This window comes from Panthera leo, chromosome A1, assembly GCF_018350215.1.
Source record: "Panthera leo isolate Ple1 chromosome A1, P.leo_Ple1_pat1.1, whole genome shotgun sequence".
Lineage (NCBI taxonomy): Eukaryota > Metazoa > Chordata > Mammalia > Carnivora > Felidae > Panthera > Panthera leo.
In genome coordinates this window covers 231,819,900-231,833,232 of record NC_056679.1, presented here as the reverse complement: position 1 = coordinate 231,833,232, position 13,333 = coordinate 231,819,900, and the positions used below count along the sequence as shown (strand labels likewise).

The 13,333-nt window shown below is 47.1% G+C and overlaps 1 protein-coding gene across 5 annotated transcripts in view; it reads right to left on the bottom strand.

Annotated features, from left to right (window-relative positions):
- Positions 1 to 13,333, bottom strand: part of SEMA5A (semaphorin 5A) — a 474,080-nt gene that overhangs the window by 69,222 nt on the left and 391,525 nt on the right. For all 5 annotated transcript variants that reach the window (XM_042953245.1, XM_042953272.1, XM_042953279.1 and 2 more), the window contains 2 exons: positions 9,243 to 9,424; positions 2,661 to 2,804 (listed from right to left, as the gene is read on the bottom strand). In XM_042953245.1, coding sequence (XP_042809179.1) covers positions 2,661 to 2,804; positions 9,243 to 9,424 — 326 coding nt within the window. The remainder of the gene's footprint in view (positions 1 to 2,660; positions 2,805 to 9,242; positions 9,425 to 13,333) is intronic.

Genomic DNA, 13,333 nt, shown 5'->3' with positions numbered 1-13,333 from the left:
CTAACCAACGGAATGTGGCAAGATGACGGCATGTCACTTTGCAATCGCACTGTGTAAGACCATCCTGATCATCCTGCCAGGAGACTTTCGTCCTTGCTGGATTTGAGGAAGACAGTGGCTGTGTTGGGAAAACTCGTTTGGCAAGGAACAGGGTCTCCATTTGACAGTCCACACAGGGCTAAATGCTGACAACCGAGCCCATGAGCGTACAAGTAGCTCTTTCCCCAGTCGGTGCCCAGATGAGACCACAGCTCTGGCTACATAGAGAACCCAGCTAAGTTATACTGAAACTCCTGACCCAGTAAGACTGTGAAGGAATAAATGTGTGTTGTTTTAAGCCACGCTCGGTTTTTGGAACTATGGTTACCCAGGAAGAGGAAACTAATGCAGAAAGAGACACCTGCATTTTGATAGTATTTACGTAGAGGTCCACTGCTTCATCCTTGTTGGCGCTTTCCACTTGGTTCTTGGTACTCAAGAGCATCATTTTCCAGTAAATTTTAGAAAAGAGAAACCGTGTCCACGCCTTCCAAGGTACATGTAAAAGATAAGGTCGGTTATTTCCTTTACCCAGTACTTCAGAAAAAATGATGCGAATATTTCTGAGATTTATGTTGCCATAAAGCTGCCATCCACATCCTAGACATTCTGATCCAATGAAGTCATTAACTCTAATCCTGGCCTTAACTTAGGGACTTTTCTGGGGGAAGCAATATATTCACTCGAGGCCACTCAGGGGTTCTTTAGGGTCGATGGTGTTGAGAGCAGAAGGGTGCAACGGTATAACCCGGTACATGCCTACTCATGTGTCTTTCATGGAGACCAGAGTCTCCCCGAGTTTTGAGTTTAGTTCTCAAATATGCGTAAGGGATGGTGTTCTCACAGGTGGAGAGGCCTCCCACCTAAGACAACAACCAGAAAATCTCAGAGCTGTTTGCCGGTGAAAACAAAGAAACTGACATCGTATGTACTCGTTTTTCTAGATTTCATTAGTCTCTTGATGGCTTGATTAGCCCCTAAGAAGGGCTGTTCAACAGGGAAGCTTCAATTTTACAGAGTCCCTGTTCTCACCATCCACACATTGACTAGGCAAATTCAAATAATCTTCCATTAACCAAATATGTCTTTTGCCCAAATGAGCAGGTTATTTTTTTTTCCGTAAAAAGGGAACATTTTAAGCGGCAGTCCCCCAAACACAGTCTTCCCTGAAAACATCGCTTTACCAACAATCGCGAAACGCATACAGAACACGCATACATGTTAGCCACAGAGTTAAATGGCAGCTTCCTTCCTGTGCGCTCAGCCTAGGAAAGGTGCCAACGGGAATAAGATTTGCAGGGGTGCTACGACTGGGGGGCAGCTTCACACTGATAAAGGTGACATTGCCTGGAAGGGCTGTATTATGTGACGGTGTATGGCATTTTAAAACTTCCAACCAGTTTTAAATCTTGTGAGGTTAGAGATAGCAGGGAGGCAACGCTCCCATAATCGGTCCTCCCGCTTATCAACTGGTGCTGGATGGGAAAAGGTAGGTTTGTATAAGACTATCTCGGGACTACTTCAGAAACAACCAACCTCACTTTGTGAAAATCATCTTTCCTTTTCCTCTGGGTCAAAAGGGATGAAAACTTAATTGGTGATTTCGGCACACAGCGACAAAAGAAAGGAACGATTCTCCCAGGTTGTTTTGAGGTGGTAATGAACGCCTCGCAGGGAACTATCTGTACAAGTAAACCTGTTGGTTTAGTCTACATAAATATTGATTGCGTAGCAAATAACCGCATGCAGTATTTTTATGAAAGGCTCACAGTGAACCCATATCGCCAGATACAGTCCTCACTGCATTTTCATTAAAAGGTATCGCAAGCCATTTTGTTTCACAGGGGTCAATGCAACACCCTTCTGTTAGTGTGGCAGAATAGGAATCCTGACTGACGTGAAATTCACCTGCTTGGATTTTCCCCAACAATCATGAACTAGAACGTACATTAAATATGCAAGAAAGAGCCAACCATCACAACTGTAGATTATATGAAGCCAAAGCCAAATGTCTGTTGCTACGAAAAGCTCCCCGAGGAGCTGAAGGCTTAGAGTCCACCCTGGAAAAGGATGCCACTCTGGGCTATAGAGCCGCCTCCCTGAGAGGATCGGTTAGTAGAGGGGCATGAGGTTATAAATGTACCCAGATCCTGAAGACGTCCTCACCCCGCTCCGGCTGCTTGACTTAGTTCTGATGCAAAACCCTACTGCATCTGACCACTGCCATCCGGACCTGGGGCCGTCTTAGGTCCTACCTGGAACCGCGGGTTTGGAGACTGGGTCTGGTTGGATTTTAACAAGAACGGATTTTCCCCAGCGGACTCTCTTTCTGAGTCCCCAGGGAGACCAGCACCGAGGTGCCCGCTGTCCCCACACCTCCGCTCCCTTGGGGACTGCTCAGCCAGTCAGCTGTGCAGGCACCAGGGTGGTAGTGAGGCGGTCGACACGGGGCTTTGATCAAAAGTGAACGATGTCGGGAAAGGAACAGGACGATCGGGCTCGACAGAAAGGGATGCCACATACAAGCTGAGCTCCGTCCCGACTAAAGCCGCAGGGGGTTGGGCCACACTGGAATGGCAGGCAGCGTGAGGATGGCGGTGTGGGGGCAGAGCGGTGCCTACCTCTCCTCGCGGTTCTGTCCCACGCACACCCGGCCCCCGTGCCGGGGGGTGGGGTTGCTGCAGGATCGCTGGCGCACCTGGAAGCCGATCCCACAGGTGGTGCTGCAGGGAGACCACGAGGTCCAGGGGGTCCAGCCTCCGTTCCTGGGGAGAGGAAGCAGCAGCGGGGTCACGGCGTCGAACTGGCGCAGTCCATCCCTGCGTGCACCCACCTCCAACTGACTTCCCGTGTCCGCCCCCCCTCACCCCCACCGTGGACCGCTGGCTTGCGGCTGGGAAGGGAAAGGGAACGGGAGCCATAGGACCCAACCGGATGGGCTGGGTCCCGGGAAATCGGGGTCCCTGGGAGACCTTCTCCTTGGTATCTGATTTCAGGGTCAAGGTTCGTTTTGTTTTCTTTTTGAGAGTGAAGCTTAAAGTGTGCTGTAAATAATTTAAAACGGGCTGTATTAGAAACTACTAATAAGTTTTAGTTAGGAAGACGTTAAACTAATGAAAAATAAGTTTGTTTTATTGAAAAGCAATTAGAGATGAATTCCTGAACCTCTAGGTTTTATACTTCTTTGACTTATACTATATAATTTATAATCTACAACAAGTGCACATTTGAACAAAATATCATCTAAAACTACCTATCATGCTTACTTTTAAAATCTATTAATAACGAAAATCAGTAATTCTCTTGATAGCATTCGCATTGATAAAGAACCCTGTAATATCCAAAGCTTTAAAACAAACTATTAAAAATGAAGGAAGCCAGGAACATCTGGGTGGCTCGGTCGGTTAAGTGTCTGACTCTTGATTTTGGTTCAGGTCATGATCTCACGGTTCATGACATCGAGCCCCATGTCGAGTTCTGCACTGACAGTGCATGGAGCCCGCTTGGGATTCGCGCTCTCTCTCTCTCTCTCTCTCTCTCTCTCTCTCCCTCTCTCTTTGCCTCTCCCCTGCTTGCACACACACACGCTCTCTCCCTCAAAATAAATACATAAATATAATAATTTTTTTTTTAATCCTGAAGGAAGTATACTTTAAATTCAGATTCTTGGCTATTTTCTTACAATTTGACAAAGATACAGAGAGTAGAAACAAGGAGTGCAAATTGCACATAACTCTATTTATGTTATTACATATATAATACGATAGGCTTATAAAATATAAAATAAAAATAAAATAAACAGCTTGTATAAAAGTGGTTTATAAAGTTAATTGCCACTGACAGCTAGAGGGATTTTTCTCTTTTGTTTAATATTGTACTTTTCCTTTGAAATGCCTGTGCTCAGCATGTTTGTAATTTAGATATCTCCCTTAGTAGTTAGTTCCTATTATTAAAGAACAAATTGTAGGCATTTTTAAGGATTTATTAAAACATTTTTAAGGATTTATTAAATCCTTAAATATTTGTTAAAATATCTGTTAAATCCAGAATCCAAACTCCCATGTGAACAGTCTACTGCATGTGGAATATATTTCTCTAATGACATATGCTTTCTATAGATAGGTTATCCTCATCGGATTTTTATTTCCACTGAAAACGACTGACGTTAATTGTTATTTTTCTTTATACATTCTTTTAAAAACATGCGGGTCCACTCCTGTGCCACTGAAGCTCAAGATATAAACGATAATCTGAATATATAATTTCTAAAATAATTTCAAGTGACAACTCCTCTGAGAAAACTCTTGGTATATTTCATAGTTCTCTATTTTCTGCAACTTCTTCATGATATAAATAAAATAGTGATGCTTTACTGCATAATATTATAAGAAATTGGCTTTATGATAATGTAACCAAGTAATCACAAAAAAAGACAGATCCTTCCAAGTTGCTCATAAGGGTAATTAGAATCTTATGCCCTGTTACCTACACAATGTTTTTTAAAAATCCAAATAATTCATTGGATTCTATACAAAAATGGCCATTTTAACATAAATAAAAGGATCTTTTTACTTCCAAAGTTTCTTCATATGTTAGCAAAATTGTCAGTGAAGGAAAACATTTCTTCCGAAATTGTTCGGAAATTCTCCATTTCCTAAACCTGTTAACAAACATGACATTTTGTGATATATTCTACTTACGATACAGGGGGCGCGTGGTATACAGAGAAGTGGGTAAATGGAAGTGGATATAAATAACAGAAATATAGCGAGTCAGGAAATACATGAGAGCAACCGTCTACGTGCACCCGGCTTTGCAGTCCTGGTCAATGTTGCTCTGAAGCACACGTTGTGGTACACACCCCCTAACCAGCACCAAGTAAGCATGGATCAGCTGATGAGCCATTTCGAGGGTGGAATCAGTCCAAAACGACCCACTCGTGCATTGAAAGCACCACTAAAATGGGTTCCATTCTTCAATTACTAAGCTGAAAATCACCGCTAATTACATTACAGGTCTGTTTAGAGGATGAGGGTCAACTGGAACCAATGCCAAAGAGATAGCCACAAACAAGCTGCGGTCATGCACTTGATGGTCCTTTCTTTCCCATTGAACAGTGTAAAAAAGAATATCCATCACTGATCATAATCTTCAAACAGTAACAGCTCTGTAACTTTTAGACAGCGTCTGCCATGCCTCGATGGAAACCACCTGAGTTTGGTGGAAAGAGCGCCCCGTGCAATGCCATGTGGACACGCCTCTGTTTTCCGTAACAACACAAATAGTCTAATCTGTGTAGCCCTGCGGTCTCCTACCAACCTCGTGGAGTGACCTGGGCTGGCCTGAGAAGGGGAGCGGAGGGCAGAACAAACCCTTGCACCTCTCCCTTCCTCCCCCAACAGCTTCTCCTCTTGGGCAGGAAGCGCCCTGGCGCTCTGGGCTCTCCTAGTGAGCGATCGCAGATCTGCAGTGTCAGGGATGACATAGAGGACTTGCCCAGAGGTTTCCGCGTTCCAGATACCCTCGTGGAAACAACATGATACTTCTTAGAAATACTGTAAATCAACAAGCAAGTGAGGAGGGAGCTTGGAGACTGATTTGAGAGGCCTTCCTGATGTTTGTTTTAAAATATAAGATGCTGCTGTGGTCACGGCACTGAAGGTGCAGGGGAGGGGAGCAAACTGACTATAGTGAAATAAACAATCTGGCAACAACAAATTAATAGGCAGGGGAAACAGGAAATCAACCCAGTGAATCATTGATGAAATCGTTCTCCTGGTTATTCGGTACCGGGATGTTAACTGAGTTGGGGTGTTCTGGGCTCAGGTCGACTAGAGAGCAGAACAGAGCTGTCTGGCAAGGACTTGGCTTCTTCCATCCCCCAGCTACCGTCAAAGCCCCCCCGGACTGCGGCCCTAGCCTCTCCAGCTGCTCAGGGTGCTAGGGGCTCAGAACTGCAGCTGAGAGGATCTAACCACCATCAAGGGCTGTCCCAGCTACGGGGCTCCCCGTGCATTCAGCTGAGTCCTTTTTCAGGGCTGCAGCCCACAGCAGTCCTCCCTTGGCCCTCTTTCCTTCCTGCCTGCCCTCACAGGTGTAGGCGCTTGGGACATTCCCCAGTCTCCATCCTGCACACAAGTCTCTGTGTCCTGACCAACCCAGGTCAGGCACAGGCTGTGTTTGCTCTTAGAGAAAAAGTTCCATAAAGGAAGGTATAGGTAAGAAAAATGGAAGGCTGTAGAAACCTATTTCATTTAGACGACAAACTCCTGTCAAGGATCCAGACCTTCCCTGGACCTTCTGCCTTCCTACTGGCTAGTTTTGTTTCTCTCTCTCTCCTCCCTCTCTCCATGGCTCCCTCTCTCCTTCCCTAAGAATTAGAATTCAGAAGTGACACGGTGTCATGAGGATGCACATTCAAACGTTTACTTTAATTGTAAAATGAAACCCTATTTTCCAGATCCATTGTCAGTCTGACTCGGCCCTGCTTTGAAAGTCTGGCTTAGCTAATTCCTTTATATCGTGGCTTTCATTTCATACGTTGAATGACCTCAATCTGTAGCTCCAAGGTGTTAAGAAAAAAAAAATATTTAAATGATGTGATGTGATAACAGCGTGTAATCAAAGACATACTTGCAAAATGTATTGAACTAGCAATATTTTGAATTTCCCAACACTTCCACTGAGTGAAACAAGGTGCCTATAAAGAATAACAGGTTTAACTGGAAGCCTCTGATCAGCCTTCTTAAAGGCTTTCTGATGCACTCTGCACACACTGAGGAAGGACTGGACAGTAGTGAGTAAGCAAAAATGGGGGTCTGCAGGTTAGGTGCTTGGCTATGTTTCGCTTCGAACAAAATTGAAGGCCAACATAAACAGGTTATCAACTGATAAAGGGCAATAACAGCAATCTTTGGCATGAGATCACCATGCTTTCGGCAGGTAACTTCGAAAGAATCCAGAGAACTGCGTGGAAATGCTATGATCTTATATTTCCATCTACTTACAGGAGTCATACCTGTCAGTACTTGTAGACAGAAAAATAAAAATGTAAGAATGGAATCGATGCTAAGCCCTCCCCAAATCGGTCAAGAAATTGCACTCGTGCCTAAAGAGGAAAAGTAGGTGGGAGTTTTAAAAAAATTGCCTGAAGGTAAGAATTGCCAGTGAGATCTCACATTTTAAGTGTGAAAAAAATATTTGTCAAAATGTGTAATATTCATGTATTTGAGATTCATCGTATGGCAATTTTCAAAACATATATTCAAAATATTTCATCATAAAGCCTATGGTTATCAGAAATACAAATTTTGTTTTTGAATTCCATGCATGTAATTTGTTATTCTGGTAGTTGCAGAGAAGCATGATATGGTGACCAGTGTAAGACTTTTCAACATAAAAACGTAATATGTTAGGATACGATTCTATAAGGGAAAGAGAATAAAAATAGGAAATTTAAGAAGGAAAACCGTAAATTCTCTGAATGTTAAATTAGAGCCTGTTCATCAATTTCTTAAAGGGGCAGGTGGCTATCAAATCACTAAAGCGTTTAGAGCCCATAACACATTTAAACAGGGACGTAACAGAAATCACATCTTTGCAACTACTAAAACTTTTTAAATATTTATGTATTTTGCGAGAGAAGGAGAGAGGAGCAGAGAGAGGGGAAGAATCCCAAGCAGACTCCACACTGTCAGCACAGAGCCAGATGCGGACGGGGCTCGATCTCACAAACGTGATCACGGACCTGAGCGGCAATCAAGAGTTGGATGCTCAACCCACTGAGCCACCCAAGCGCCCCACGAGTACTAAAACTTTTGATGAAAAACAATTAGATGCCGATCTACGAGTATTTGAGGGGCAATCTAGCGTATCAACGTTATTTGAGGGGGGCTGATGAGCGGCTGCTCATGAAGACCGCTGCTTCAGGAAACTCGAACTGTCCAAAGACCTACATACACGGTGAACGTGCCATGCACACGCGTGGGCACGTGAGCTCTGGCTGCGACCCCAGATCTTCCTTTCCAGCTCCAGGAATATCGACCCCACGGGCAGCCTCCGAAACTACCAGAACCGTCCCCCTCGTGCTCACGCCTCGGAGGAGGCTGCTGCAAAACAGCACCTGTCGTTTCCCGCACCTGCACGAGGGGACGCTTAGGACGTGGGCTACTGGGGATAATCTGCGTTCGATGCGGGAAGTGAGGTCAGGATTGGGCGAGCTGACGCTGCGTATGCACCTCTGACCTCGCACGGCCTGGGAGCGAGGCCGGGGGCTCTCTTGCCTGTAGCTTCTGCCTTGATGGCAGAGGCTGCATTTCTCCGGCCCGACTAAACGTCGCCAGAAGCATCACATCTGCTTCGTGAGCACCTCGGCGTGTGTCCATGTCAGCGTGCCTGAGGGACAGGGAGCTGCGACTCCATCATTTGCAAGGACTGGCTGTGTCACAGTTTTCTGGGTGTGGCCAAATCTGACTTCAGACTTGCTTTCATCCTCAGGAGGCACCTAATGGCCAGGGCAGGGTGGAGGGCCTATGGCACTCACGTGCCCCTAGCCACTGGGGTCCCTGATGCTGGCAAAGGAAATGGAGGCCCGCGAACAGCCGCCTGGATTAGGCCAGTTCACAACGAATGCATCGTGTTCTACCGGTAGGGGCTATTGGCCTACGTGTTCCAGAAAAGGACTTTGATTGCCATGGACGTTTCCCTCAAACAAGACAATAACATTGTGCACACTGCAAATACGTTTCCTAATCTCATGATGAACACATTAAACACGTTTAGATTTACAATCTCACTTATAATTTAAAATCTCCTCCCAGGGGCGCTCGGGTGGCTCAGTTAGGCGTTCAACCTCGGCTCAGGTCACGATCTCACGGTTCCTGGGTTCGAGCCCCGCGTCGGGCTCTGTGCTGACAGCTCCGAGCCTGGAGCCTGCTTCCGATTCCGGGTCTTCCTTGCCCCTCCCCCATTCACCCTCCATCTCTCAAAAATAAACATTAAAAAAATAAAAATAAATAAATAAAATAAGTAAAAAACTAAAACCACACCTCCTTCAGTAGATCACGTAACTTTTAAGTGGTAAGTGCACCTGTCCCTTGCCACCTCCCTCCCGAAAAAGGGAGATGCACACCGAAGACGACGTCCCCCCTGCTCTACGGTCCGCCCGCACACGGGGGAGGGCACCAGTGTCGGGGGGGACACACCTGGAGCAGTTGGCGATCTCCATGCGGGGGCCCTCGCACTCCCAGCCTCCGCACTGGGGGGCCGGGCTGTCGCAGGAGCGCGTGCGACACAGACAGGATCCCACGGCGCTGCCATCGGTGTGCGTGCAGGGCGTCCACGGAGACCACGCGCCGAAGTGCCCGTCCACGGTGAGATTCCTCGTCTAGGAAGCAGACACAAGAGAGGAGGTCAGGAAGGGTTAGGGCTGTAAACAGAGAGAAAAACTGAAAGGTCTCTCACAGTACAATCAGAGCACGTTGAGAATATTTTGATGTTAAAGTTCAAGAGGGATGAACAGGGAGGGATTTCAAAGTAAGGCGGCCGAGGTCATTGGTGGGGGCCGTGATGGAGAAGAAGGGAGGGGTGGAAGGGGGGGGAGGGGGCAACGGGGGAGGGGAGTGAAGGATGCCAAGGGCTTGGCCATCAGCCGACCACAGAATTGTCCACTAATGCGAGAAACCCAAAGAACGAGCAGAACTGGAGTGAGAAATCACAGATGTGCAACTCTGTTGAATTTTTATGTCCCGTAGAAGAAAGATTGGCCAATTCGTTTCATTTAAGACCTGGCCCAGCTCAAATGTCAGCCAGCGCAAACTGCCAACATTGAATTTTTGGCCTATTGAAGCAGCCGGGACTGTAGTAGCCGGTAGGCATATCCCGGTCACAGCCACACCGTAACCTGCCGGCAAGGAAGGGCCTGGCAGGAACCCGCTCCCGCGGGTCGGGGCAAGGAAGGGGCTCTGAGCACTGAGAGGGCTGTGCGGGCCTAGAAGGGGCCGTCCAACCAGCACGCCCGACCTGGGAAGGCCGCTGGGGACTGTGCCCGCTGCCGCCTGGCTGGACGGAGCTCCCCATGGACATGGACGACTGGACGACATCAGGTCACCTCTGACAATAGAGCCCAGGGTGGTCCGTGAGTCCTGGGACCGAGTCCTCAGTCACCCTGCAGGAAAAAGCAGCCTGACCCTGAACGGCCAGAAGGAGGCCTACAGTCCAGACCTCCTAACTTTAATATGGCAACGTCGGTATTTCTTAGCACGACACACGAAGAAGACGGAACGTGGCTGCGTTCTTTCACTTCTCCTCTGCTGCTCCCAGCTGCTCCTTCCTGCCCTACCCTAGTCGTGACACGTTTGAAGCCTCATCATCCACGCAAGACAGGACTCCACGGACGAGGCAGGTCGTTCTTTCCAGGCCACGAACTGTCCCTGTACCTCCCCATTTCAGAAAAGTGGCAGTGCCGTATTTTGCGCGTGAAAAGCACAGGTGAGCTTTACTTTTGTTCCGTCACTTCTCCAAGTACAGCAGGACGGAGTCCACATGAAACGTGTCCGCGTGCGCTGACGTGGCTGGTGTGTCACCTCCAACTGCCACAGTTTCACTTTCTGCCTCCCGCTTTCTTGTCAGCACTCTAACCTTTTATATACACTAGGTGGACGAAAATCCAGAATTCCCTACCATGCCGGGCTCTTTCCAGAAGAAGCAAAGAGGAGGGAATCGAGCTGGATTCGAGGTGACTCACTGGACCTGACCCAGAGTGACAGTGACAGTGAACACTCAAAGGCAGAATTTTCCCAAGAGGAAAAAGTCCCCATTTCCAAGGTCCATGACCAGCTTCGGTCAGGATAAAAATGCAGCTCGTACTCTGACCGTAAGTTTCCCTGGAGCCTTCAGTGTTTTCTCAGAGAACCGAGCCCCATATGACAAGCTGACTGAAGCCACTAATCACTCACACCAAAATGTTCTTAAAGCAGCAAAGGCCCTGCCACTTGGGAGTTCCCACGTCCCTCCACTACCACTGACCAGCTCACCCTCTTGCCTCGGCCCCAAAGGGCTCTCATGTAGGTAGGAAGGGATCAGTCATTGCCTTCACTTGATTTAACATGGAACCCAAGCTAACAAATCCCCTCACGGGCCATTAAATCCAAACAAACCCCCATGTGCCTTTTAATCCAAACCTGTAACTGTCCTCAGCCTTTCAGAGAGAGAGAGAAGAATGGGGTTATGGGGACTGGGTGAGGCAGAGCCTGGGGAAGGGCAGCCTGACAGGGCTGCAACCTAGGCTGGAAGACAGCAAGGAAGACATACCCCAGTGTCTCTGCTCCTGCCCAAGTCTCCCACTATCTAAACCCAAGCCTGGGTGGGGGGCAAGCTGGAAGTTGGGAAGGACAGGCCCATGGGGCAGAGAGTGGCTGGGGAAGGGGATGAAGGCCAGCACGGAGCACTGTCAGGAGACTTGACCCTCTGTGAGCCATCTGGTCCCTTCCTTTTGCCTCTCTTCTAAACGTCTATGTTTCTAAACCTCGTCTATGTTTCGCTGTCTAACATATGACGGAAATAGGCATGGAGACTGTTAGGGTCTCTCTAGCTACAGGAGGTTTGAGGAAACCTGGAACCCACAGAATATGGAGAAACTGAAGACTGGTGAGGCCAGGAGAAATCCACCGTGATCATGACAAAGGAATGATCCTGGAGACAGAAATCATCCAGAATGTTGAAAGAGGGCAGATTGTGATGGAAACATATTTAGACTTCACGGTCATGAGTCAAACCCACAACCAAGGTAAACGTCATGCGAACTAAATTCATCAGTAGGGTGATTAGAAGTGACATCAATACAGGGCAGATACAAGTGAGACAGAAACAGGCAGGCAGACAGACAGACAGACACGGAGAGGAGGAGTCAGAGTCATTGCCTGTTTCCTGACAACTTTGAGGTTCCTGTCCAATTCATGCGCTCTCTTGAAATTAATTTCCAGTCCTGGAGGGAATCTGAGAATCTGTTTCTTCAGCCCAAAGGGCAAGAACACCAACCAGGGTGGATGGGTTTTTATGAAAGAATCACTTTGAATAAAAGGGGTTTTGCATTCATCATGGGGATCATTCCTTACCATTCCGGGGAGACAGTAGGTAATTGTGGGAGGGCTGGGTTGGCATCACCAGCCGTGCCCTTAGCAGGAGGGTCTAAGGCTGTCATGGGAACCCCACTCACCTGGGCCAGTGTTGGGCCCACGAAAGAACATGTGACCAGATTCTGGTCAAGGAGACTCAAGAGGAGAGTGAAAGAGGAGTCCAAAAATGACTTTCCTGCAGATAAAAACAGAATATTCTCTCTCTCTCTGCTTCGGACACTGTTATGTGAGAATTCGCTGCTTGGTGCCCCTGTGGAGAAGCAGGCCAGGAAATAAGAGGGCTGCTCACCCACAGCCCCCCCAAACTGGGCATCAGAATCACTCCTGAAACTGCTGCTTCCCCATCGCTGGAGGATAGAACTGGTCCTTTGTAAGACCCTGTTCACAAGGAATTTAATTCTGGTTAGGCCTACGAGTTTTACAGAAAAAGCAAACGTAGATGTAAGAAAATTTTATAACATGCCAAAGATTGCCCGACTCACAATTTGGAGGGTATAATTGGAAATACTGGTCAGCATTCTTCTGTCCATGAGACCAGGGTTGTAAAACCTCAGCACTATTGACATTTGGGCTAGAGGATTCTTTGTCATGGGGGCTGCCCTGTGCATTCGTGATCTCCCTTGTCCACCCACTATAGATGCTAGTGGCCCCCCAGCCCTGGTTGTGACAACCAAAGTTTCTACGGACTTTGCTGGATGTCCCTGGGGGCAAAATCTCCCCCAGTTAAGAACCACTATTTCTCAAGGAGCTAAAAGTGAACTACCACATGGCCCGGCAATTCTACTTCTGGGTTTAGAGCTGAAGGAAAGCAAATCCCTACGCTGAAGAGTTAGTGGCACCCTCACAGTCACTTTAGCATGACTTGTGACAGCCAAGACACGGAAACGACCTATGTGTCCACTGAAGGATGAGTACGTAAAGAAAATGTGCTGTATATACCACTCTTTTATATAGTATATTTAAAAATATATAGGAGGTATCTCATACACCTCATATATGTATAATATATAATTCATATATATCTCATATATATATATCTCACATGTATATATCACACATACACACACACACATATATATATATATCATATGTATATAAAATACATGAATACTATTCAGCCATCAAAGAGAAGGAAATCTTTCCATGTGGAAAAACATAAA